The 23,243-nt window shown below is 31.6% G+C and overlaps 4 protein-coding genes and 1 long non-coding RNA gene across 6 annotated transcripts; 3 read left to right on the top strand and 2 right to left on the bottom strand.

The window, feature by feature from the left end:
* Nucleotides 1-636: 636 nt before the first annotated feature.
* LOC112783319 (uncharacterized) lies at nucleotides 637-5,122 on the top strand. 2 transcript variants are annotated; one of them, XM_025826221.3, is made up of 8 exons: nucleotides 637-807; nucleotides 1,758-2,524; nucleotides 2,588-2,829; nucleotides 2,929-3,135; nucleotides 3,226-3,318; nucleotides 3,401-3,502; nucleotides 4,156-4,503; nucleotides 4,713-5,122. In XM_025826221.3, exons 2-8 carry the CDS (start codon nucleotides 1,765-1,767, stop codon nucleotides 4,785-4,787), a joined length of 1,827 nt encoding a protein of 608 aa, XP_025682006.1. In that variant the 5' UTR covers nucleotides 637-807; nucleotides 1,758-1,764; the 3' UTR covers nucleotides 4,788-5,122. The 2 variants fall into 2 exon arrangements, with proteins under 2 accessions (XP_025682006.1, XP_025682005.1); XM_025826220.3 differs by having other exon boundaries at nucleotides 3,226-3,324.
* A 615-nt stretch (nucleotides 5,123-5,737) lies between these two features.
* On the bottom strand, nucleotides 5,738-11,906 carry LOC112786793 (monosaccharide-sensing protein 2-like). Its single transcript, XM_025830166.3, has 6 exons — nucleotides 11,691-11,906; nucleotides 9,919-10,479; nucleotides 8,494-8,993; nucleotides 7,659-8,003; nucleotides 6,877-7,064; nucleotides 5,738-6,542 (listed from the first exon to the last, which is right to left on the bottom strand). Exons 1-6 carry the CDS (start codon nucleotides 11,767-11,769, stop codon nucleotides 6,092-6,094), a joined length of 2,124 nt encoding a protein of 707 aa, XP_025685951.1. The 5' UTR covers nucleotides 11,770-11,906; the 3' UTR covers nucleotides 5,738-6,091.
* A 2,857-nt stretch (nucleotides 11,907-14,763) lies between these two features.
* LOC112783914 (uncharacterized) lies at nucleotides 14,764-17,829 on the top strand. Its single transcript, XM_025826995.3, has 2 exons — nucleotides 14,764-15,142; nucleotides 17,238-17,829. Exons 1-2 carry the CDS (start codon nucleotides 14,826-14,828, stop codon nucleotides 17,695-17,697), a joined length of 777 nt encoding a protein of 258 aa, XP_025682780.1. The 5' UTR covers nucleotides 14,764-14,825; the 3' UTR covers nucleotides 17,698-17,829.
* Nucleotides 17,830-19,716: 1,887 nt separating this feature from the next.
* Nucleotides 19,717-20,746, bottom strand: LOC140182741 (uncharacterized). Its single transcript, XR_011878824.1, has 2 exons — nucleotides 20,606-20,746; nucleotides 19,717-20,531 (listed from the first exon to the last, which is right to left on the bottom strand). It is a non-coding gene; the product is annotated as an uncharacterized lncRNA (long non-coding RNA).
* Nucleotides 20,003-22,781, top strand: LOC112783169 (actin-related protein 6). The gene is made up of 7 exons (XM_025825980.3): nucleotides 20,003-20,727; nucleotides 21,326-21,551; nucleotides 21,633-21,696; nucleotides 21,892-21,976; nucleotides 22,082-22,132; nucleotides 22,233-22,295; nucleotides 22,381-22,781. Exons 1-7 carry the CDS (start codon nucleotides 20,003-20,005, stop codon nucleotides 22,508-22,510), a joined length of 1,344 nt encoding a protein of 447 aa, XP_025681765.1. The 3' UTR covers nucleotides 22,511-22,781.
* Nucleotides 22,782-23,243: the final 462 nt, after the last annotated feature.

Raw genomic sequence — 23,243 nt, 5'->3', positions numbered from 1 at the left:
AATACCTAAAATAAATGAAACAAAATAAAACTATTCTACACGTAAATTGCCTCCTCCATGATACTTATTTTCACTAATAATTTATAATTTGAAATGTTTATATTTATGAAAAATCTTACTTTATGCTACCGCCCACCTTCAATAAAAATTGAAAAAAAAAAAAAAGGTCTAGGAAGAGCTAGTGCAATGAATAAAAGGTGTCTGTAAATTTTGATTATCCTTTCAATTGGTTTAAAATAAAAAATATTTTCTTGTTTTTGTTTAGCTTCTTTAATATTAATAAGGTTTAATTTTTCCGTTAGTTCTTAGTTTTACCAAATTTTTAATTAAGTCTTTATACCTTTTTTTTTTATTGACTCTTTATTATGTTTATGTTAAAATTAATGAAATATTTTTCTCAAAAAATATGTAGTCAAATATCTAATTAAGTTCTTAACGATAGATATCTAGAAATGACCTAATTATAAAATTAAAGTGTAGGGATTCAATTAAAAAAAAAGTATAAAAATCTAATTGCAAATTTGATAAAATTATAAAGACCAATAGAATAATTAAACTTTTAATAAAATAAGAAACTTACTAAAAATAGCAGAATGAGGCTTGCTTTGTTAGGGATTTGCAAACTCACCACATAACAAGTGGTAATTTACAACACCTCATTTCCAATTTAATCACACGGAACACAAGCGTTGGCAAAAGCAAACGCTGAAAGCTGCGAAGCTGCCACACTGTGGAGCTCGTAACTCCACTGATACGCTACGCTTCGATCTCTGTTCTGCTGTTGTTCGTCAATTGTAGCTCCACACTGTGAGATTCCATTCTTTGTTTTGTAAATTTTGTTGTTTTCTTTGCTTCTACACGTTTTGAATGTGGATTTAGGGTTCATAGATATATAATAGTGTTTATATTCAGAATTTCAGATTAATAGATTTTAAAGCTTTCAAATTTTCGCATTCGGGTAAAAAGTGTGAAATTAAGTTAATTTGTAGATCTTTGAAGCTCTTGATCAATGTGATATTGTGCTTCAGAAGTATAAAACTGATTATTTCTCGTTCTCAGGTGCAATTAATGTGTATATGTAGAACTAGATAGTACTATTACATTGCATTGTTAAAAAGGGTTATTTCTGTATTATACTATTGGAGAATTCAGGTTTTCCTCATCTTGCTTAAGTTTATTGTTTAAGAATATATTTTAACTTAATGTGGTAGCTGTTGAATGTGGATTTTCATGGGTGAATAATTTCGAAAAAATATGGTTAGGAATGGATGCATTAAGGAGAAAATAAGGTAGGAAGTTTTGTTGATAAGAGGGTTTCTACTTTAGACGATTTAGTTATCCGTGCAGATTGAAGAAGACCTATACAAGCTGCAAAAAAGAAAGTAGATGGAAATGTAATCCAATGGCTAGTAGGGAAAAAGAAAATAAGAAAAACCAGTGTTACAAGGTTTGATTATTGTCTCTAGAGTCTAGAACAGATATGCTGCATAGCAAGTTTTTTTTTTGACAGAGTTTATAGCAAGTTACTTTAACCTTAACTGATCCATATAGCCAACCCAACCTAATGGTACAAGGCTTTGTTGTTATTGTTGTTGCTGGTGCTGCTTCAGTTGTACTTTAGTCAAGAATGATAAACTTGTTTCTTTCTAGTTGTTATGTGTATGTTATATCAGAATAACTATTAACTAGATTCGTAATTATTTTCTCATTCTCATAAGCTATTGTGATTAAACAACATGACTAATTTCTTTACAAAGTTGTACTATGCCTAGGGTTTCACGTTTCGGTGTTCCACCTAGGAAAGGAGGAAATAAAGCTTCAACTCAATCCCCTCCACTATCAACTAACAATCCAGCAACTGCTAATGCCCCACCACCATCAACTACTGCTACACCAGTTGCTCAAGTTCCACCACCATTGAATGATGCTCCACTACCTAATCAAACCCCATTAGTGTGGATTGATGCCACACTATCTCAAGAACCTCCTCAACCCCTATCAGCCACCCAATCTTGGCCTAGGCGTCGGCAACGCACAAAAGCTCCTTTGCAAGCCCTACCACTTTCAGTTGATGCTCCACCATCTACTCAAACTCCACCACCAACTTTTCAAGCCCAGAAACCATTGATTAATGCTCCACCATCAGCTCAAGCCTCATCAACACCCTCCACAGTGGCTCCTTCACAAGCCCCACTTGCCACCCAAACTCAACTAAGGCACTACCCATGGGAGGAAGCTCCTTCACAAGCTCAACAACCATCAATTCATGCTGCACTATCTACTCAAGTGCCGGCATCTTCAGCTGATGCTCCATCGTCCTCCGAGGCCTCATCATCTTCTGAGGCCCCATCATTTCCCGAGGCCCTAATACCTTCATTTGATGCTCCACCACCAACTTCTCATGCCACACTAGCATCAATTGATGTCTCACCATTCTCAGAAGTTCCTTCACAGGATCCCCCTTCTGACCAAACTCAACGTCGGACCCGTGAAAACCGCAAATTTTGGACTGTTGATGTAAAAGGTAATTTGTGGGTATGTCTTGTGTTCTTTCCTAATTTGATGTTCTGACAAATATAACTCACAGATGCTTCTGGAGTTACAAAAGTAGCATATTTGAAATTGAAGGATCTTTGGAACCTTCCCAGTGGCACCAAAGTGGTGTTGCCACTTAATGATTGGAAACAACCAGTTGGTGAGGCAGCTGGCCTCTTAGGACAAGCTCTTGGACAATTGGGTGCCAATTTTGCTGCTCTTCCTATTTGCTATAAGTCTTGGCCTAAAGTTCCTAAAAATCTTAAGGAGGAGATTTTTGATAGCAAGATAAAGGTAAAACTTAGTTTAAGTAACAATTATGTCGAAGGTTTCTTATTTTAAACTTCATATAACTTGTAACTAATTTATTGATCGTTTTCTGTGCATTGAAAGGATAAGTTCATTATAAACGATGATCTAGTGAAGAAGATTATAATCCAAAGGATTGGGGAAAAGTGGAAGGAGAATCGATCTGAAGTTTTTCATAAATATTATGATCCAGAACTCAGTAAAGAAGAGAACTATGCTAATCACCCTCCTGAGATAACTCGAGATCACTGGATTCAATTTATTGATTATCGTTTGGATCCAAACACTGTGGTAAGTAGATCAATTATATGATTTATACGATACAATTATTTCACATTGATCACCCCTCTCTCCCCCCTCTCTAATGTATGTACATTGCAGGAAATGTGCAGAAAAAATGCTGAAAGTCGGGAGAAACTATCAGTTGTGCATCGTTTAGGGTCCAAGAGCTTAGCAAGGAAACGGCATGAGATGGTGATTGTATGATTGGTCGATATTTATTTTTCTGTTGTTCCAATGCTTTATTAGTTCTAATGAATGTTTTGAAAATGTGTAGGAAGTTGAGAATGGAGAACCGGTTAGTAGGGGGAAAGTTTTTATTGCCATGCATACTAGACCTGATGGATCATATCCAAACGATGAAATCCGAGCTATTTGTGTAAGATTTCTTGCAGAAATTTTAAATTTGTTTTATCATTTTTTCTAGGAGACACGGTTTTAATTTTAGACTTTGATATCTTTCCACTCTTTAGCATTGGCCCAAAAGGTATGCTTGAGTAAAGTTACTTCTAAAGTGGGAATATTGAGGAAAAAATTGACTGCAGTTTAGTTGAGTTTTTGTGAGGCAGGGGGGATAATCTCGGTCGGTGTAATTGTCCTCTAACTGTTGATTAATCTCTCTTCTAAATGAACAATTGGAGCTTGTGTATAAAGGAAATTATAATTTTGAAAGCACCTCTTTATTTTGGGTTATTTTTTTTAGTTTATTATTTTTATTATTACAAACTATGTAGTTTAGTTAATCATATGATTAATTATAGCCTTTAAATATTTGGAGTGCATATGGGATTTGAAGTCATAGCATCAGCGTTCTATTACTCTCTCTGCCCAATAATAATTGTTGGAATGAGAAAATTGGCTTTGCATGCTTCTTTGCTAAGCTTTAACACTTTTTACAAATTGTAAGGATTACAGTGCAACGTTAACCTGTTGAACAAATGAACAATATCCACTGTTTACAGTTTGCGCATTTCATTTCCATTCTTTTGGTCAGTCTCTTCCCCAACACTAATGCTGGAATGTTCACAATAGGACGAAATTACTCGTATTGAGACTGAAGGGAACTGTTCACCAACAGTTGGACCAGACGATTCCCTTGCCCAAGCGCTCGGAGAGGAGCATTCTGGTAGAATCAGAGGTTTGGGTTTAGGACCCTGCAAAACACAATTATTTGAGGCTGAAGAGCAAACAAGATGTGGAGGCAAATGCCTAGAAAGTGCCCCCTTTACTCAGATGAAACAGGAAATTGTAGATCTGCGAGCACGATTGGAAAGAGAGACTAAAAGTAGACGTGAATTTGAGAATGCTGTAACTCTAGTCCTACAACATGTTGCTACCCCAAACATGACTCCTGAGCTCGCTACACTCCTTACTCCATTGGTAACCCTCCTTCTCATTATGTTCTTTATAGTGTTTTTCTCGAGTCTTGGAATGTACACAATATCAATCTTGAGGGGGAGTTATGGGAGTAGATAGAAACTATGCAGAACAATGAATAGACAAGTTTGTTTTCCTATTATGTATCACAAATTTACAATAAAATGTATGTGGAAGCTAATGGTTTTTTATTTATTTATTTATTTTTTCAGATTACGCGTGCATTTCAGGCCTCACTTGCTAATGGTGGGAATGCTGGGAAAAGCAATGGGAATCCTTCTAAATGACAGAACTTGATTGCCATGAATTGTCCAAATACGGTGGTAGAAGAGATGAAATCTGTTATATCCAAGAAGATATTAGTTAAAGGGCAGAATGGGATCATTCAGTGATTGCTGATGTTGGAGTTTCACTTTAGGGTGAAAAAAAATGCAGTATAGGACTGTAGAATCTGTATTAAGGTAGTGAATGAAGAAGGTCTGAAATTTTTGGATATGTTTTCATGCCTGCATGGTCACCCTATTTTTACTATTGGATGAAAAAAATTCTTTGTAATTGATAAGGGTATTGATATATTCTTCTAACCATCAACCACAAAATGGCATTTAAGCAATTCGAACAACTATCACTTGTACTATACTATGGCTCATTGTAATGTATTTGTATAACCGGTAATGTTAGGTAGGAAGACAAAAAAAAAAGGTCTAAATTTGTCTTATTTAGTATTAATTAATTTTAACAATAATTAATAAATGTTAAATAAGACAAGTTCTGTCGTGCAAAGTTAACAACCTCATACGTGTCTTGATTTCATTTGTCCACAAACTCTTCATACAAGGAGAAATTCTTCATAGCATTCACAAGAAAAAAAATGTCCAACACAAGGAAATGGACACTTCAATTGTTTGGTTGGAGATAAGTGGTGGAAAAATAGTGGGAGACAGGGAAGTTGCAACTTCTCTTCCCTCTCCTCTATTACTTTTTTGCAACTCTCCAATCAAACAAAGCTTACAAATTTTGTTACTTATATTATTTGTATGTATGTTTAATATTAAATTTTTTTTAATAGATATTTAGTAATAAAGTAGTTTAACTCAATCACCTATTACTTACAAATTTTATAAGTGCAAGAATTTGATTAGAATATTATCAATCCATAACACTTAAAGTCGTTTAAGTATTTGTATTGTAATTTCTATTTTTCAAAGTACAAGGGAGGAAAAAAAGACACACAATCTTATCCATACCAGCAAAAAGGTTCCAATATTTCCATTTCACCAATGAAATCTTCAACTCGCTCAATAGGAATTGGAATCAAAATCAACTAAAGACTCAAAACTATATATCTACTGCTGCTTCAATTCCTTGTGATCACAATAATGATAATATTATGAATGTTCTGTTTGCCAATGATCTCAGACACAAATAGAAAACTTGTCTTTATAAACTCTTTTATTGTCCCATTTTGGGTTAAGCAAAGACACAAACATTTTGTTTATTTTTTTCTCTAAATAGTTTTGTGTTGTGTCTTCCAATGTCTCTATCCTTGTTCTGAGATAATTACCGAATAAGACGACGATCGTCGAGCTTTTTAGCTTGCCATGGTGGCAGGATCAGCTCCAGGCTTAGCACCAATGGTGAAGAACTCGATGATGACTTCTAAAGGCATGCCCTTTGTCTCAGGAACTTTTGTGTAAACAAACACCCATGAAATGAGGCAACCACAAACAAACAATGAAAAGACACCAGTGAGTCCAATTTGATGCAGCAAGAATGGGAATGAAGATGTGACAATCAATGTGCTGATCCAAAATGTGAGTGCACAAATTGAGATGCATATTCCTCTCACACTTGTTGGGAAAATCTCTGCACAAATAATGTTGGGAATCACACCAAATCCCATGCAGAAGATGCTCTCATAGACAATGACACATGTTGCTGTTACTGCTGCATTCACAATAGAAATCATGGGGAATGAATCCCTTAGTACTAGTACTGTTAGAGACACTATCAAGATGGGGATTGTGTTGAGCAATAGTGCCCTGCATTTCACAAATAATTATTCTCATTTAGATCAATGATGCATTATTTGTCCTTAAATTTTGCATATAAGAATGTAAGTGGAGGTCAGTTTCTGAATAAAGATACAGAGATCTAAAGACATAAACTGATCGAAGAAGATAGACGAATTTTTACTATCTCTCTACTATCTCAGTATCTTTGTATTTTGTGACTTAGAACAGTTATCGAATAAGACTATAGAAAGATATGATTATAACTTATAATACCCTTTATGAAAGAATATCTTGAACAACAAGAAAAGGCTAAAGCAAATTTAAACCACATAATAAATTTTGAAATTGTAGTTAAACTTACCTCCTCCCTGCAATATCCATGAGTTTCATGGAAAGAGCAATGCAAGGGAGCATAGAAAATGTTATAATGACATTTACGAGTAAAGAAGCTGATGTTTCAGTAATCCCAAAACTTGAAAGAAGTGCCCCAACACCTGCTTCCTCAAGGATTTGAGGAGCATAATATAGAAATCCATTTATGCCAGCAGCCTGCAACATGTATTTGAAGTTATATACTATTGAATGTAAGTATAAATTAATTTTCAGTCCTTGTAGAATGCATTTTTTTTTCTTTTTGTTTTGGTCCCTACAAATATTTAATTTTCATGTATACTAAAAATCAACTATCAAATCAGTCACTATAGATTTGTATATATTATACACATATTCCTTTTTTTTTTTCTTTTCAATTAGGTCCCTATACTATATCAGATTTTGTAACTAAGTTTCTACCGTGACAAAAACATTGAAATTAATTGAATATTCTGTCAAACTACGTAGAATATTCAGTCAAGTATTAGGCATATTCGTTTTGTTTAACGAAATATTTCGTTAATTCTAGCGTTTTTGCCACGATAGAGGCTTAATTACAAAATCTGATATGATACAGGAACTCAATCGAAAAGAAAAAAAGTATAGAGACTTAATTGAAAATTCAGTAAAACTAGAAGGACCGACAGAACAATTAAACTTCTTTTTAAAACTAAATAAGTCGCCAAAATAATCAAGCGTATAATAGACAAATAATCAAAGTTGTTAACAGTAAATATAGAGTATTAGTATCATGATTGTTAATAAATATACCTGTTGAAGAGCTTGAAGTCCAATTCCAACAATCAATGCACGTTTAACTCCAGGTTCAAGCAGAGCACCCCAGCCTGATCCTTTATTAGCAACAGCTTCTGGCTTTATTGTGTTATCCTTATTAAGAGCAAGAACTGATTGGCTCACAAGTGCTGCTGCTTGAAATGATTCACCACGCTCTAATGCTAATTGCAAATCAGTCCCTGAATTCCCAACAAATGAACCATGCTGAGACCCTGCACCAATGGAAGGGTCTGCATGCAAATACAACCTTTGGAACCCTCCTTCCTTTTTTCCATCCACTGCTTTATATGCCAATTGCCAACCCCCACCAATGTTTGTTGCCTAAGATGCACAAATTCCAACAACAATATCAAATAAAAATACAAAATTTTTAATCATAAATCACATATATAAAACATACAAAAATAGGCTCAATTTTATGGTTATGGAAGTCTTGCATATGATGTGTCCGGATATGGATTTATAGGGTACAAAGACAAATTTGTGGGACAGCTTTTTGTGAGTGTTAGGATGTAGAACTCGAACCCTGCGAGTTGTTTGATTTAAAAATTTTGCAGAATAAATCGGATGGTCCAATTTGAAATTGGGAAAATTTGAATTTCGGAAGAAGGAAATCGGACCCTCCATGTTCTTTGCCTTTTAACAACTCGGACCGTCCGTTTACCATGGATGAACTCGCATGGTCCGAGTTCTGTTATTCTAACACCACACGGATGTAAAGCACCTGTGTTCTCCATATCCCAGACCAACCCCATTGTTACGTCCATATTCAAATTAAAAAGCGTACAAAGGTACTAATTTTTAATTTTACCTTAGTGGCGGTTTCACCCTGGGCAGCCAAGTTACCATTACTTCCTCTCATGCTGCTGCTCCTCTTATAAAATCTACTCCTATCCACAACACTACTACCTTGCCTTGAGAGCAATGGAGCTTGCAAATTGTCATGGTGGGTGCCAAAAGAGCCTTGATCAATGCTTTGTGCAGCAAGATCATGATGATGATGATGATGATGATCACTCTCATGCATGCTACCAAAGAGATTCACAATAGGGTCCTTGAGGCCGGGGGTTGCTTGCCCGGCAAGGCTTCCTTGTCGCGACAGCGCTAGGATGCTACCGCCACCATGTACATTGCTGATTGGATGAGCAATCATTGAAACTCCCTGGTTTGGTCCATAAAGTTTTATGCAATCTTTTGCTGATTCCATGTTTGATATTTGTTCAGTACTTCCTGCTGGGGTTATTATGTATTCTTCAATGATGGTTGATTCTCCTCCAGGGTTCATACCCTCTGCCAACAATGCTAGTTCTCCTATACATTTTCAAACCTATCTTAGTTTTACCATTAAAAGTTTTGAGTAGAAACAAAAAATCATTTTCTGTCAATTTGTATGTGCAGGTTTTGTATGTGTTTATATGTATGTGTGTGCAAAAACTAATCAAATGTAAAAAATTTGGAGTATTTATTAAGTAACTATTTACACGAAAATCATAGTTGAGAATAATTAATTAAATATGAGAAGAATTCATATACAGTGTTTATATGAAGATGATGTTAGGTACCGGATAAATGACACAGCAAAATATAGAGATGAAAAATTAGAAATTTGTATAAAATATGGAAACAATTGAATATCTTCTTTGAGAATTACAAATTCTCTCTGGCAAGGAGACTACAATAACACTCTCTCTTGACAAAAGGAGAACACACTTCTCTCTATCATATATAAGAGAAAACTACTCAAAGAAATATTATGTTATTTTATCTGGATGACTTGATTGAAATGAATTAAAGAAAAACTCAATTTATAGGTGAGTCTCTTCAATATGAACTGTCCATCAATTAGAAGTATATAATTCTTCTCTTTTTCAACCATTAAAATTATAAGATTATAAACTAAAATTGTTTATTATCTTTTATTTTATTTAGTTATTATTTATTTATTTATTTTCTAAAATTAGTTTTACTAATTTTCACATATAATAGTTGAGATTTATTAGATCTAAAGTAGAAACTCAGGTACAGTTAACTTCATGTAAAATTGATAGCTAAGAGTTGTTAGATAAGAATTTAGTCAAACTTACTGTCAAATTATTTAACGACTTTTAGCTATCAATTTCACGTAAAGTTAACTGCATTTAAATTTCACTGTTATTTAATTATTCTCAATTATCAATTTTATATAAAAAACAACTGCATGTGAATGAAGCTATGTAGGTAGTTTAAGGATGATGACCTGAAACATCTTCTTGGCCACGAATTCTCTGAAGAACCTTCCTAGCCTCTGAAATCCTACTTTTGCTTACCAACCATGGAGGAGATTCAGGAAGAAAGAAGACAACCAAGAAGAAATAAGCAACAGAAGGAATTGAAACTACACCAAGCATTGCTCTCCAACTTGGAGATTCCAAAAGGGACATTGAAAACATCCAAATGTAAGCCAAGAACATTCCCAAAGAGCATGAGAACTGCGGTAGCGTGTTCAGCAAGCCTCTGATCTCCGGCGGCGCAATCTCCGAGATGTAGACCGGGGTTATCGTGACGGCGAGGGCGATTCCGATGCCGTCTAAGAGTCTTGAGAACACTATGAAGGCAACATTTGGAGCCCATAACATGGCTAGACCACTTAGGAAGAACATTATGGATGATCCTATGAGCATCGGTCGCCGGCCGATCATGTCGGATACTTTTCCGGAGAAGATCGTCACGATGGTGCCGGTGAAGAAGGAGGTGGAAACAATCATTCCCTCAACTGTGGGATCAAGTTTGAATTCCCTCTTGATGTAGCCCATGCCACCTGCATGCATGGCATTTTGGTAATTAAATTTGTAATTAACAAGTTAGTAAGAATTTATTAGGGTTAATAGTTAGGATGTTCCCATAAAGATACTAAAAAGTCTTTTTGTAAAGACATTTATATGTCGTATTATTATTAGACGTATTAATGAATCGGTTATTTTTAAATTTTTTAACAAATTAGAATAAAACCGATTTTTTTTATAGCAATAACAATAAACCCAATTTTTTTTAGGGATTTAATTGTATTTTTAAATTTTTAGAGATTTAAATGTCAGAAAAACAAAAAATCAGGGATATAATTATCTTTTTATCAAAAAATTTAAAGATATTCGGTTTAGATGGTATAATTCGATCGGATTAAATCGGGTCTAATAATTATAATGCAGACAATTGGGTTTATTATTGTTACTATAATAAACCGATTTTGTTCTGGTTTATAATAAAAAAATAAATTACTAACCGATTTAATAAGGATGTCCAATAATAACATGACATGTGTGAACGTCTTTAAAAAAAGACATTTTAAGTGCCTTTATTAAAGTGGTCTCCTAATAGTTAAGGTAGAAATTCAGGTGCAGTCGACTTCATGTGAAATTGATACCTGAGAGTAGTTAGATGATTTGACTGATTTGACTAAATTTTTATTTAACGGCTTATCAATTTCATGTGAAATCGACTTCGCCTGAATTTTTGCTAATAGTTAAAATAGATTTTAGAATATCAATGTCTTAAATTGATTTCTTAGAGATGGAATCATATGAGCTAGATTCATCTCACTTTAATAAAATCGTTGAATACAGTTAGATTTATCGATGAAATGACAAAAATAATTTTTTATTTTTACAAACTCGCAAATTCTACAACAAATTTATTGACCAAAAAACTAGTTAGAGACAATGATTACACAACTTACATAATCATTTTGTAGAATATCATTAGTTAATTAATGAAAAAACCAATTTGATTCATTATTGTATTTTTTAAGAATCAACTTGAGGTGTTAAATCCTAAATTAATGAATACATAATTTTTTGCCACCATTGTGATTACTATTCATCAGAATGTATAATAAGTTAAAGTCTCCAAATTAAAATTGTCCATTTTAAATTATAAATTCTGGTTCATAAGTCTTCCATTTTATTTTCTAATGATCTGATCTAATGAGATTAAAGAAAGTTAATTAACAATAAAAATTAATTTCGTACAAACCTGCAATTGTTGAACTATCCCATCCAATAAGCAGATTCCCTAGAGTAGCAGCAGCAGCAACAATTATAATCTCCTGCATTGTTTCTTGTTTTTCTTGGCTAAAAAATTAGCCAAAAAAAAAAAAAAAAACTTAAAGCAAAAGTTTATGTGCACATTTTGTTACTTTGTTTCTTTTTATTGTATGGCTGATTGGCTATAATTAATGTGTCACAATCTTCTTCTCTGTTTTCAACTATAGTGATATCTATGTTATGGTAATGAAGTTGTTAAAAGTGGGATTTTGATCCAAATTTGAAAGTCAAATCAAAGAACAATGCCAACCCTAATTTCTTGGAATAGCGATGCTTATGTGTTGATGATGATTAGTCATATTGAAATCGAAATCTTTGCAAAGTTATTTGTGAGTGAGAATGTGCCACGATGAAATTTACTATTTTATAACATGGAAAACGGTATTTAGAATAGGAGCAAAACATGGCTTGCCAGATCCACTATGCCTCCAATATTCTTTTTTCTAATTGATGTGGTTTTTTTAATTTTATACATAAATTAAATAATATATAATTTACTAAAATTAAAATACTCGACCACATTAAAAGAATTAGATTGAGCTGTCATCCTATTTCTTAAGTTTTGATAGCTTTACTTTTGTATTTATCATTTGGTGAAAACTCAGATACAGTCGACTTCACGTGAAGTTGACAGTTGAGAGCCGTTAGATGGTTTGACTGATTTGACTAAATTTTCATCTAACGACTCTCAACTATCAATTTCACGTGAAGTCGACTGCACATGAATTTCCACCTTATCATTTTCACTCTCACTAAGTCTTAGTTTTTTAAAAAGTAGTATTTTGTTGAGTTTGAATCTTTCATACAAATTAAATTTTCCATATCGGTTTGCAAATATATTGATCCCTATAATTATTATTTAATTTATTTGTTTTATTTTTATGCATGATTTTTATACATAAATATATTTATAAAAATTAGGAAACATTATATTTATAAAACAATTTTTACTTTTGTAATATTATAATTATATTTTTAATAAATACATATTAAAATATAATATATAATATTTATTATTAAATTGAATTCTATTTTACGAGTACTTAGTCATTAATTTATTGGATTAAAGAATATTATAGAAAAAAAAAGATAATAATCCTACTAATTATTAAATCGAGGAGAGATAAGTTTTAAAAAAAGAGATAAAAAGTATATATAATAAAAGTTTTTTTTTTGGTATTATATATAATAAAAGTTTTTTGGTATTATTCAATGTTGTTGTTGTCATATAAATGTGAGATCATCATTAGCACAGCCTGCTAGGTTCTATGAATCAACAAATAAAAAATATGACGTCATTTAAACACAATATATACGGACAACAAGACAAAATAGTGAAAATACAAATATATTTGCTAATACTAATACTGATTGAAATAAAGAAAAATAAAAAAATACTAATGTTTTTGTCTTAAGTAACCATATACATGTAATTGTCTATTAAAAGACTTTGCCAGGATTTTAGTCAAACTTTCTTTATATGGACATATAAATGGACCAGATGACTAAAGGAAAAAAATGCCGGAAACCTTCCTTAAAAAAATATTTAATACGTTTTAAAGATAATAAATAAATTAATATATTTTAAATTTTTTATAATTTTATTAAAAAGTATTTAATTTAACTAGCCTATATAATAAATGACAAATTAAATTTTTTTAATTAATAACAAATACAGAGTACTTCTTATCTAATAAAATAGAGTAAGTTATGCTCACAATTTTTTTAAATAGGGTGATCATAGATAAGTTATTGTTACGGTTTTAAGAAGGGGTGACCATAGATGGGATGAGGTGAAAACTGTAACCATGGATAAGGCTATGGTCACAGTGAAAACGGTTTTAAGGAGGGGTGACTATAAAGATTATGGTCACAGTGAAAACCATGAACATAGATAAGGATATGGTCACGATTTTTAGGTGTGACCATAGATTAACCTATGATCACGTTGAAAAAATGTGGTCTAAAGTGTCAGAATTTGAAAATTGAAACCGTAACTATAGAAACCGTGACTATAGATAAAAAAATCGTGATCATAGATCTAGGGCCACAACAGAATAGGTCACAGTAAAAAACCGTGACCATAGGTCCAAAATCATGACCATAGATCTATGGTCACCTTTTTTATTAGTTATAGTCACGGTTTTTTAATGTGACTATAGGTCTTTTTTTTTGTAGTGAGTACTCCTTATCTAATAAAATATATTTAAGGAAGAATTATTTAAATACTTAAATTTTTTAAAGTAAAATAAATTTTTATTTTTAATATTTGTGATTTTTTGAAAGATATTCGTAGAGTTTAATTCATTTAATTTTGTTCTTAATTTTTTAATTTGTCTCAAAAATATTGATAGACATTAAGGTTTAGTTTGGTAAAATCTTTATTTTTTAAAAGTAACTTATAAAAAATAAAAGTTAACTTTTAAAAGATGGTTTTTTAAATCAAATTAAAAATAGCTTCCAATAAACACAAGCAACATCAATTGTGTTTGGTAAAATAGCTTTTAAAATTTAAAAATATTATAATAGACATAAATGTAAGTATTAAATTTGAAAATTAGTTAACATATGAGGTTATATTAGACTTTTAAATTTTGAAAAGCACAAGCCAACTTTAAAAAGCTCTATTTTAAGTGCTTTCAAAAGTACCCGATCTTTTAAAAGCCGCAAGCACAAGCACATGGTCTTTTTTATTAACCAAACACAAAATGAGGAGTTTGAACTTTTAAAAAGCACAAACACCTCTTCGAAAAACTTTACCAAACCAAGCCTAATTCTATCCAAAATATTAATAACAAATTTAAAAACATTTAAGATAGTTTTGACCCAAATTCAAAAGCATTAAAGACAAAATTAAATTTATCAAAAACATTAAGAACAAAATTAAATAAAGTTAAAAATTATAGATATTTTAAAAAAAATGGTAAAGCATACAAAAAATATAGTTTAATTTATTTATAGTCCATAGTAGGGTTTGAGTAACTCATCCTGAATATAAGCACGTCCACCGCTATACACACACTATTCTTCATAGATTCATACTACTCTTTCTCTCTCTACCACAATGGTGCCTCCTGAAATTATTGATCTTACAGAAGGAGCAGCATCTCCTCCACCACCATCAAGATTTTCAGATGGACCAACAATCCTTAACTTTGCTGTGGTCGATCCGGTCCTGTCCGATTTTCAGAACCATGTTACTACTACTAGTGTGTGGCCACCTTCAATGCATATCTATGATCCTTCTGCTAATCCTTCTTATTATCATTATCAAGGTTCTAATAATAATAGTAGCAGCTTCTTCTTCCAACCCTACATGCATGCTCATCATCATCATCAACCCGATTGCCTCACTGCTGATTGGACTCTCAGAGACCATGAGTTTGTCTTTCTTTCTTATTATTTTTTTTTCACATTTTAGCGGTATATATTATTGAATTTTATTTCTGTCATCATATCACACCAGCTATTATATATAAAGTGAAAATTCACATGCAGTTAATTTTTTGTGAAGTTTTTAACTAGCTAAAAATCGTTAAATGATTTGATTAAATTGTTATTTAACAATTCTTAGATTTTAATTTCACATGAAATTAACTGCATATGAGTTTACATTTATATATAATCAATTTATATATTGAATATTATTTTTATTTTAAAATTTAATTGACTTATTATATTATAAAATAAATTTTCAGTGCTAGAGTATCTAATTATGTTATTTAAAAATGATACATGTATATAAAAAATTAACTATGATATATAGAATTTAATTTTGATACATTAACCGTGTAAAACATTTTATACCGTCGTACAATCACGTATGTTCTTTTGAATAAGTATTTATGTCATTAATATAAAAATGTAGTTATTTTTATTGATGTAATATTATATAATTTAATGCACATATAAAATTATTTTATAAAGTATATATAGTTTTACATATTTTTTGATATATTTATCATTAATTTTGTATGTACGTATTAATGATATTATATGATAGTTAACTATTAAATATATAAATTGCTTAAATGTTTTTATTTTAATTATTGTTGTATTAAATAGATAATAGAGAATCGGAAACTTTGCCAGAATTTTTGCGGCCTATCCTCAAAAAGATGTGTTATGGTATTGACTACTATTAAATTAATTATTAAATGAGCCATGTCACTTTTCTCTCAAAGATTTTGACTTGAGAAAAAGTAGTGTTCATACTTGCTGGCGGTTGTTTGGCTTATTAGTTTCCACTTCAAGATTTGGTTTATTTTCTGGATACACAAATTGAATTTCAAATACATTGATCGAGTTATATCAAATTTTCTATAATAATTATAGTGACGGATTAATTATTATTATATTTACATTGTTCAAAGCTGTTAAAATTAAGGATAAATCATTAAAGGTATACTTAAATTATTTTGACGTTGATAATAATATTTTCGAATTTTATTATTAACAAAAATATTTTTAAATAATTTTAAGATAGAACCACTTTGGTTAAGATGTTTAAAACGTTTTTTTCTAAAGATATTTTTTATTAATTAAAATTTAATACATATAATCAATTAAACTATATTATTTTTGTCAAAATTAGATCAGACAAATTAATTTGGTAAAAAAATCAATAAATTAAACCTTAAACCGATCTAAATTAATATTCTTTTTTTATAAAAAATGATTACAATAACTTTATTATAAAAAATGGCTAAAATATTCTTATTATATATACCTTTTAATTTTGAAAATCCTAAATTCTAACTCTATAATGGCACATAGAAAACAAAAAGGTTAAAATTTAGCGTTCTCAACATATATATATATATATATATATATATATATATATATATATATATATATATATATATATATATATATAATAAGAGTATTTTAGTTATTTTTTATAACAGAGATATTGTAATTATTTTTTTATAAAAAATATTAATTTAGACCGGTTCAAAGTATAGTTTATTGATATTTCGGCCAAATCAATTTATCTGATCTAGTTTTAATAAAAATAACATAGTTTAATGAATTATATGTACTAAATTTTAATAATTTAAAAACATCTTTAAAAAAAATATTTTAAGTGTCTTTATCTAAGTGACTCTCTTTTAAAATATGCTAAAAATATTCAACCATGATCACAAACCGATTCTATTAATGAAAAAATGTGATGTGACTCACTTGCCAATGTCATTACTTATTATATAAGAAATTTTATTCCTTACGTCACTTATTTCCGTTAATGTAAAACGTTTTAGTTTACAGTTGTATATTTTTTAGGTTTTTAAATAATATAAGAACTTTTTTTCGATAACAAAATTTAAAAGTATTTTTGTCGGTATGTAATAAAATAATTCTGAGTGTATTTTTTTATGTTGTACCCTAAAATTAATTTTTGTTTCCTTAATTCATCATTTTGCTATAAGACATTGATTGTTATTGTATATACATGGATGTTTTAATTTGAGCATAGGTTATTTATGATGGGACTAAGCAATTATGGAAGAGGACATTGGAATAAAATAGCTAGACACTATCTTCATAACAAGACACCACAACAAGTTCAGAGCTATGCTAATAGATTCTTTAGCCACCAACCACCATCACCACCACCATCATCATCAACACACTTCTACAACTTTAGAATAAGAAACCCATCCTCATCATCAACATACCCTTCTTCCGGAGATGAACCAATTAAGAAAACGCTCATGCTTTTTCCGGAGAAGAAAGAGCATAATGAAATGTTTGGTACTAGAGAAACCGCCACTACTACTACCAATACCGCCGCTAATAACTATGATCAATATGGATTCTTGTTTGGAATAATCCCAACAACAACTACTATTGGTGCAAGCTCTTCTTCTTTCATGAGTGGTAGTGGAAACTATTATGAAGAAATTGATTTGGAGTTGCGTTTGGGTAGTAGTTGAATTATTGCCACCAGCAGTGAGATATTATATTAGATTATTATTTTGTTTCATGCATGAATAGACAAATTAAATAATTAATATTAATATCTCATCACTTATTTATTTATTTCTTTGGTTATGTTAATCGGTAAATTTCTGGCATGAATATGTTAAGATGTTTATGATGATTATATAAATATTATTAACAATAAAATTATGTTTTTTTTTTATATTTTAGTACTTTTTTTAAATAATATTTAAAAAAAGTTAATAATAAAAAATATTACTTTAATTTTAATAATATTTTTTAAAATATTATAACTACTTTAATTACCATAGTATAATCACGCTATACCCAGGTTTGGTAGGCGTTACTGATTTTTGCAAATGTGTGTTTTCCTGAATTTCATCTAACAAAAACTGAGAAATAAATCAATAATAATGTTTGTCCTCAAACTTCTATGTCCTAGTCCTACTACTATTGTCTATTGCTAATATATTTATATTAATTAGTAGAGAGAGTGTGCATATTACTTATAAATCATCTATTTTTGATATGTTATTTAAGATAACAAAAATTTAAGTTAGTGGTCGATTATATTTAATTTTAAGGTTAAAGTTAATTAAGAAGGTGTTTATATATATGTATATATATTAACAGTACTATGAACTCAATTGTAAGGTCTCTTTTGCCAATGAGTTATAGTTCAAATGACATAATCTTTCCATACTCAATTAAGAGCTTGCGGATTTGAATCTCCTATCTTTGATAAAAAAAAAAAAAAAATTGTAAGGTCTCTTTCGAAATGATCCCATCCTATATTGAAGAAGCCAAAAACTTGCGTAAATGCTATTGAATGCATGTCTTCTTACATCTCACTCCATTGATTATATTCCATATAATATTAATAAAAAATATTATCGGTACACTAAAATTATCTATTAAAATTAGTTATTAATATATTTATATATAAATATATATATGATTTAATTTATTTTAAATATATGTTTATATTTTAATATATATTTTATACTGATGATTAATTTTTGTAGTTAATTTTAGTGTGTATATATAACATAATCGAATAAAGTCACCAAAAAAAATAACATAGTCGAACATTAATTGGGTGGCTACTACAAATTAAAACTTTTATTTAATTATCGGTGAAATTTATTTTCAGGTGAGGTTAATAGTTAAAAATTATTAGATAAATTGATATATTTAACTAAATTAATATTTAATATTTTTTAACTATAAATTTTATATAAAAATATATAAAATAATAAAAGAATCTTTAAAACAATTGTTAACGAGAAATTTTTAAATACTTCATGATGTCTATGTTTTTCTTCCTTCGTATTGACATAATCACGCAAAAAAAAACCATAAAAATATAAAAAAGAAAGTATAATAAAATATTAATTTTTTTAGTTAAAAATCAATTTGGTGAAAGTCACATTTTTATTATTTAATTTATAAATATATATTATAATATTCGACAAAACATATTTTTCTTAATTAATTTATAAAGAATTTTTTATTAAAATAAAAATTTTCTTATTTACCCAATATAAAATAATTTATCAATTTATATATTTAGTAAAATTTGCCAATTTGGGTTTAGAAAAAAAACAATTTTCATATATACTCATACACATTTTAGTTAATTTTTAATAGAGAATGAAGTGAGATACTAATTAATTAAATAAAAAATAAGTTTTTCTCTTTATTCTTTTATAATAGAAGAAAAAGATGATTATAATTACGATACAAATTATATAGTTATAGATGTTACATGAATATTATATAAATCAGCTACCAATTCATTAAATATAAAATAATTTAATATCTAAATATATAAATAAAATTTTATAGATAACACTAATTGAATGGCTTATTGTGTTTTTACTTTTTACTTTTTTAGCATCTTTTTTTTGGTCATGGACTTTTTAGCTTCTTTGAAACTAGTTTTTTGGTTTTGGGCTAAGCCCAGAAAACCCTACCCGAATCCCATCCCAACCCGCCCGACCCAAATCTCCTTTCTGATCTTCTCTCTCACAGCAGCGACGTCGCACCAACAAGCTTGCTTCCATGGCTGCCACTACCTGACCTCAGTAGCCCCTTCTGGAATCAGACATGATGCGGTTGAGCTGCTCCGAATAGCGGAATAGGTCTCTCCGCTGGCATCTCCTCGGCAAGAAGCTCCGCCGCAGAACTACTTATGAACTGAACATGTGAACCTTGAAACGACGCCGTACCGAAGCACAATCATGAGAACGGGACACACAAGCTGGCACTGCACGTGACTTCACCATAACCACCACCATGTCCTCCACCAACGTCGTTGTTCTAGACAACGGCGGCGGCCTCATCAAAGCTGGCTTCGGCGGCGAACGCGACCCCGCCGTCATTCTCCCTAACTGCCTCTACCGCGCCCCCTCCTCCAAAAAATGGCTTCACCCACACCCTCTTCCAATCACAACTACTTCCACCGATTCCTCCGCCGCCGAGCCGGACCTCACCTCCGCCGCCGTCCGGCGACCATTGGACCGCGGATACCTAATAAACTCCGATCTCCAACGAGAAATCTGGTCGCACCTCTTCTCGTCAATCCTGCGCATAAACCCAACGCAGTCCTCTCTTCTCGTCACCGAACCCTTGTTCACTCTTCCCTCCATTCAGCGCTCACTGGACGAGCTCGTCTTCGAAGATTTCAATTTTAGGGCACTGTACGTGGCAGATTCCCCCTCGCTGGTGCACCTGTACGAAGCAAGTCGCAGGCCCGACGGGCTTGTGTCTCGGGCCCAGTGCAGCCTAGTTGTTGATTGCGGGTTCTCTTTCACGCATGCTTCGCCTGTGTTTCAGAATTTCACGTTGAATTATGGTGTTAAGAGAATCGATTTGGGTGGGAAGGCGCTTACTAATTACCTGAAGGAGCTTGTTTCGTTTCGATCTGTTAATGTGATGGAGGAGACCTTCCTCATTGATGATGTCAAAGAGAAGCTCTGTTTCGTCTCCCTTGATGTGCCGCGCGATCTCCGCCTTGCCAGGTACCCGAAATGCTTTCTTTTCTTTGGCATTTAGCATGCATTAGTGCAAAGGGGTGTGTGTTTGGAATCAACTTGTTGAATCTTCATGACATTGTATTCATATTTTTCTAAATGAACTGCTGGTAGAGGTAGCCACAATTTCCTGTGCTTGACTAGTCAATTGCTGGTAATGGGGTCTGGATACTAATAGTATGATGAAAAAAAATTAGATATTTGAATTCAATATGTGGTTTGTAATGAGTATGAAAATAGATTGAATCACTGTGTTCCGTTGAATCCATCAAGAATTGATTTGAATGGGGAATTTTAGGTTATTCATTTTGAGTTGAAATCCTTGAATACTTGATTTGCAAATCATACCTAGATGAGTCTGGTTTGATATTGGGTTGTTTGAAGGAACTGAATCCGTGAGGTGTTTCTCTATGATATTATTTAGTTTCAAGTAAAATGGTAAATCAGTTTTAGGATGGATTCAATTTAGTTACCAATTACCAAATAGGTGGTAAGGTTTAGTATTCATAACAATCCTTTTGCCTAAATGCGTTTATGTGGTGCATTTTTCTTTTTTCTTTGTCTTCACTTTTTTTTTTCTAAATAGGGAAAGTGGAAAAGAAAATCTCTTCAGGTGCACATATGTGCTTCCCGATGGTATCACATACACCAAGGGTTTTGTTAAGCATCCAGAGCGAATACACAACTATCTTGCCTTGAAGGATGGCACTTGTGGCTTTCCTCCTCTTCCAGAGGAAACAAAGGGGAATATGAACCGCCCGGAAATTGCTGAGATGCCTCAAGACCGAAACAGAATTGATCTATCGAAAAATGTATTTGTAGGCGCGTTTCTTTTAGTATGAGATGTTGATGGCAGTTGTTTGATTTTCCTGCTTTCATTTTATTATTTGTAGGAATTTGACTTGACAAATGAACGGTTTCTTGTCCCTGAGATGATCTTCCAACCTGCCAATTTGGGTTTGTATTCATACACAACACTCTTTGTTTGAGTATTGAGTTTATCAAGTTAATCTAAATGGGGATAGTCCGGTTCCTAGAAATATAGTTTAGATACCAATGACAAAAACAAAGAATGATATTAGTCTACTTGGCTCTTTGCTTCTTATTATCATTCTGTGTTCTCTGAAAATACTAATAAAAACAGTTTTGCAGGTATGAATGAAGCTGGGCTAGCAGAATGTATTGTTCGAGCTGTCAATTCGTGCCATCCACATCTCCACCCTGTACTCTATGAAAGGTTTCTAATTCAAACCATTTACTCTGATGGTTCTGTTTATGGTTATTTACATCTTGATTCTCTGGTTCATCTTGCAATCTATCTATCCGATTTTCCTTTTGGCAGCATAATTTTAACCGGCGGAAGCACGCTGTTTCCTCAGTTTTCTGAGAGATTGTAAGTTCTTTGTCTTATCCACTATACCTTGTTCCATGATAACATAATTTTTGTGCACTTTGCTTCCCCGTGATTAAATTATCGACAATCAACAATGTAGAGAGAAGGAGCTCCGACCACTAGTTCCCGATGACTATCATGTGAAGATAACTACTCAAGAAGAGTAAAACCCGTTCCCTAAATAGTTTTGTTTCATTGATGTTGGGAGAAGTGAAGTTTCCATAAACTAACTCGTTTTTGTGTTGTAGTCCCATACTAGGTGTTTGGCGAGGAGGATCTCTGTTGGCGTCAAGTCCAGATTTTGAAGCAATGTGTGTAACTAAGTCTGAGTATGAGGAGCTTGGTTCTGCTAGATGTCGCAAGAGATTCTTTCATTAACTTTTGCATGCCATCAACTCCATTGCTCCAATCTTGTACTAAGTCATATTTTCGCTATTTATTAGAGTTCAATCTACTAGACGGATTGTGAGGTGTATGTATCTTTTATTGCAAAACTTGCACTTAACATGCAGCATGCTTAGGTAGTTAGGTATGTACAGCTTTTAAGTTTATAACCACTTGGAAAGGAATCACGAATACTGTAATAGCTTTGAGATTCCAAAGCTATTTTTTTGGGGTAAGAAGATTCCAAATTTTGGTGCATTACAAATCGGCAAATCCACAGTGGACTAGACATTTTTGTCATCGAATTGGGCCTGGATCGTACCTCAGTTAATTAAGACTAATTTCTTATTTTTATATAGACCAAAATAGAAAAAGGACTAAAAGTCGTAACAAACTAAAGATTTTTTAAAGTTATTTTTCTTTAGATTAATTTCCCAAAAAATAGATTAAAAATAATTCTAAAAAACCAAACTTTTTAAGTTAATCTTTTTCTGTTTAATCTAAGTACTATTTCTTTTTTAAAATTTTGGCTGAATACTTTTTGTTCTTTGGTAAGAATTTGACTAAATAGTATTTGCCCCAAATACTAAATCAAATACTATTGAAGTGTTAATTTTTTATTTTCTTTTGGTAGAGAATTGTCAATTTTTCTTCCAATTGAAATTTACCCATTATATCTTATGGGCCGAAGAAAGGCCCAAATAAAATCTGACCAGATTAGTAGATT

Source organism: Arachis hypogaea, chromosome 20 (assembly GCF_003086295.3).
Source record: "Arachis hypogaea cultivar Tifrunner chromosome 20, arahy.Tifrunner.gnm2.J5K5, whole genome shotgun sequence".
In the NCBI taxonomy this organism is placed as follows: Eukaryota; Viridiplantae; Streptophyta; class Magnoliopsida; order Fabales; family Fabaceae; genus Arachis; species Arachis hypogaea.
Note: the sequence above shows the minus strand (reverse complement) of the source record. Positions and strands in the feature narration are given on the sequence as shown.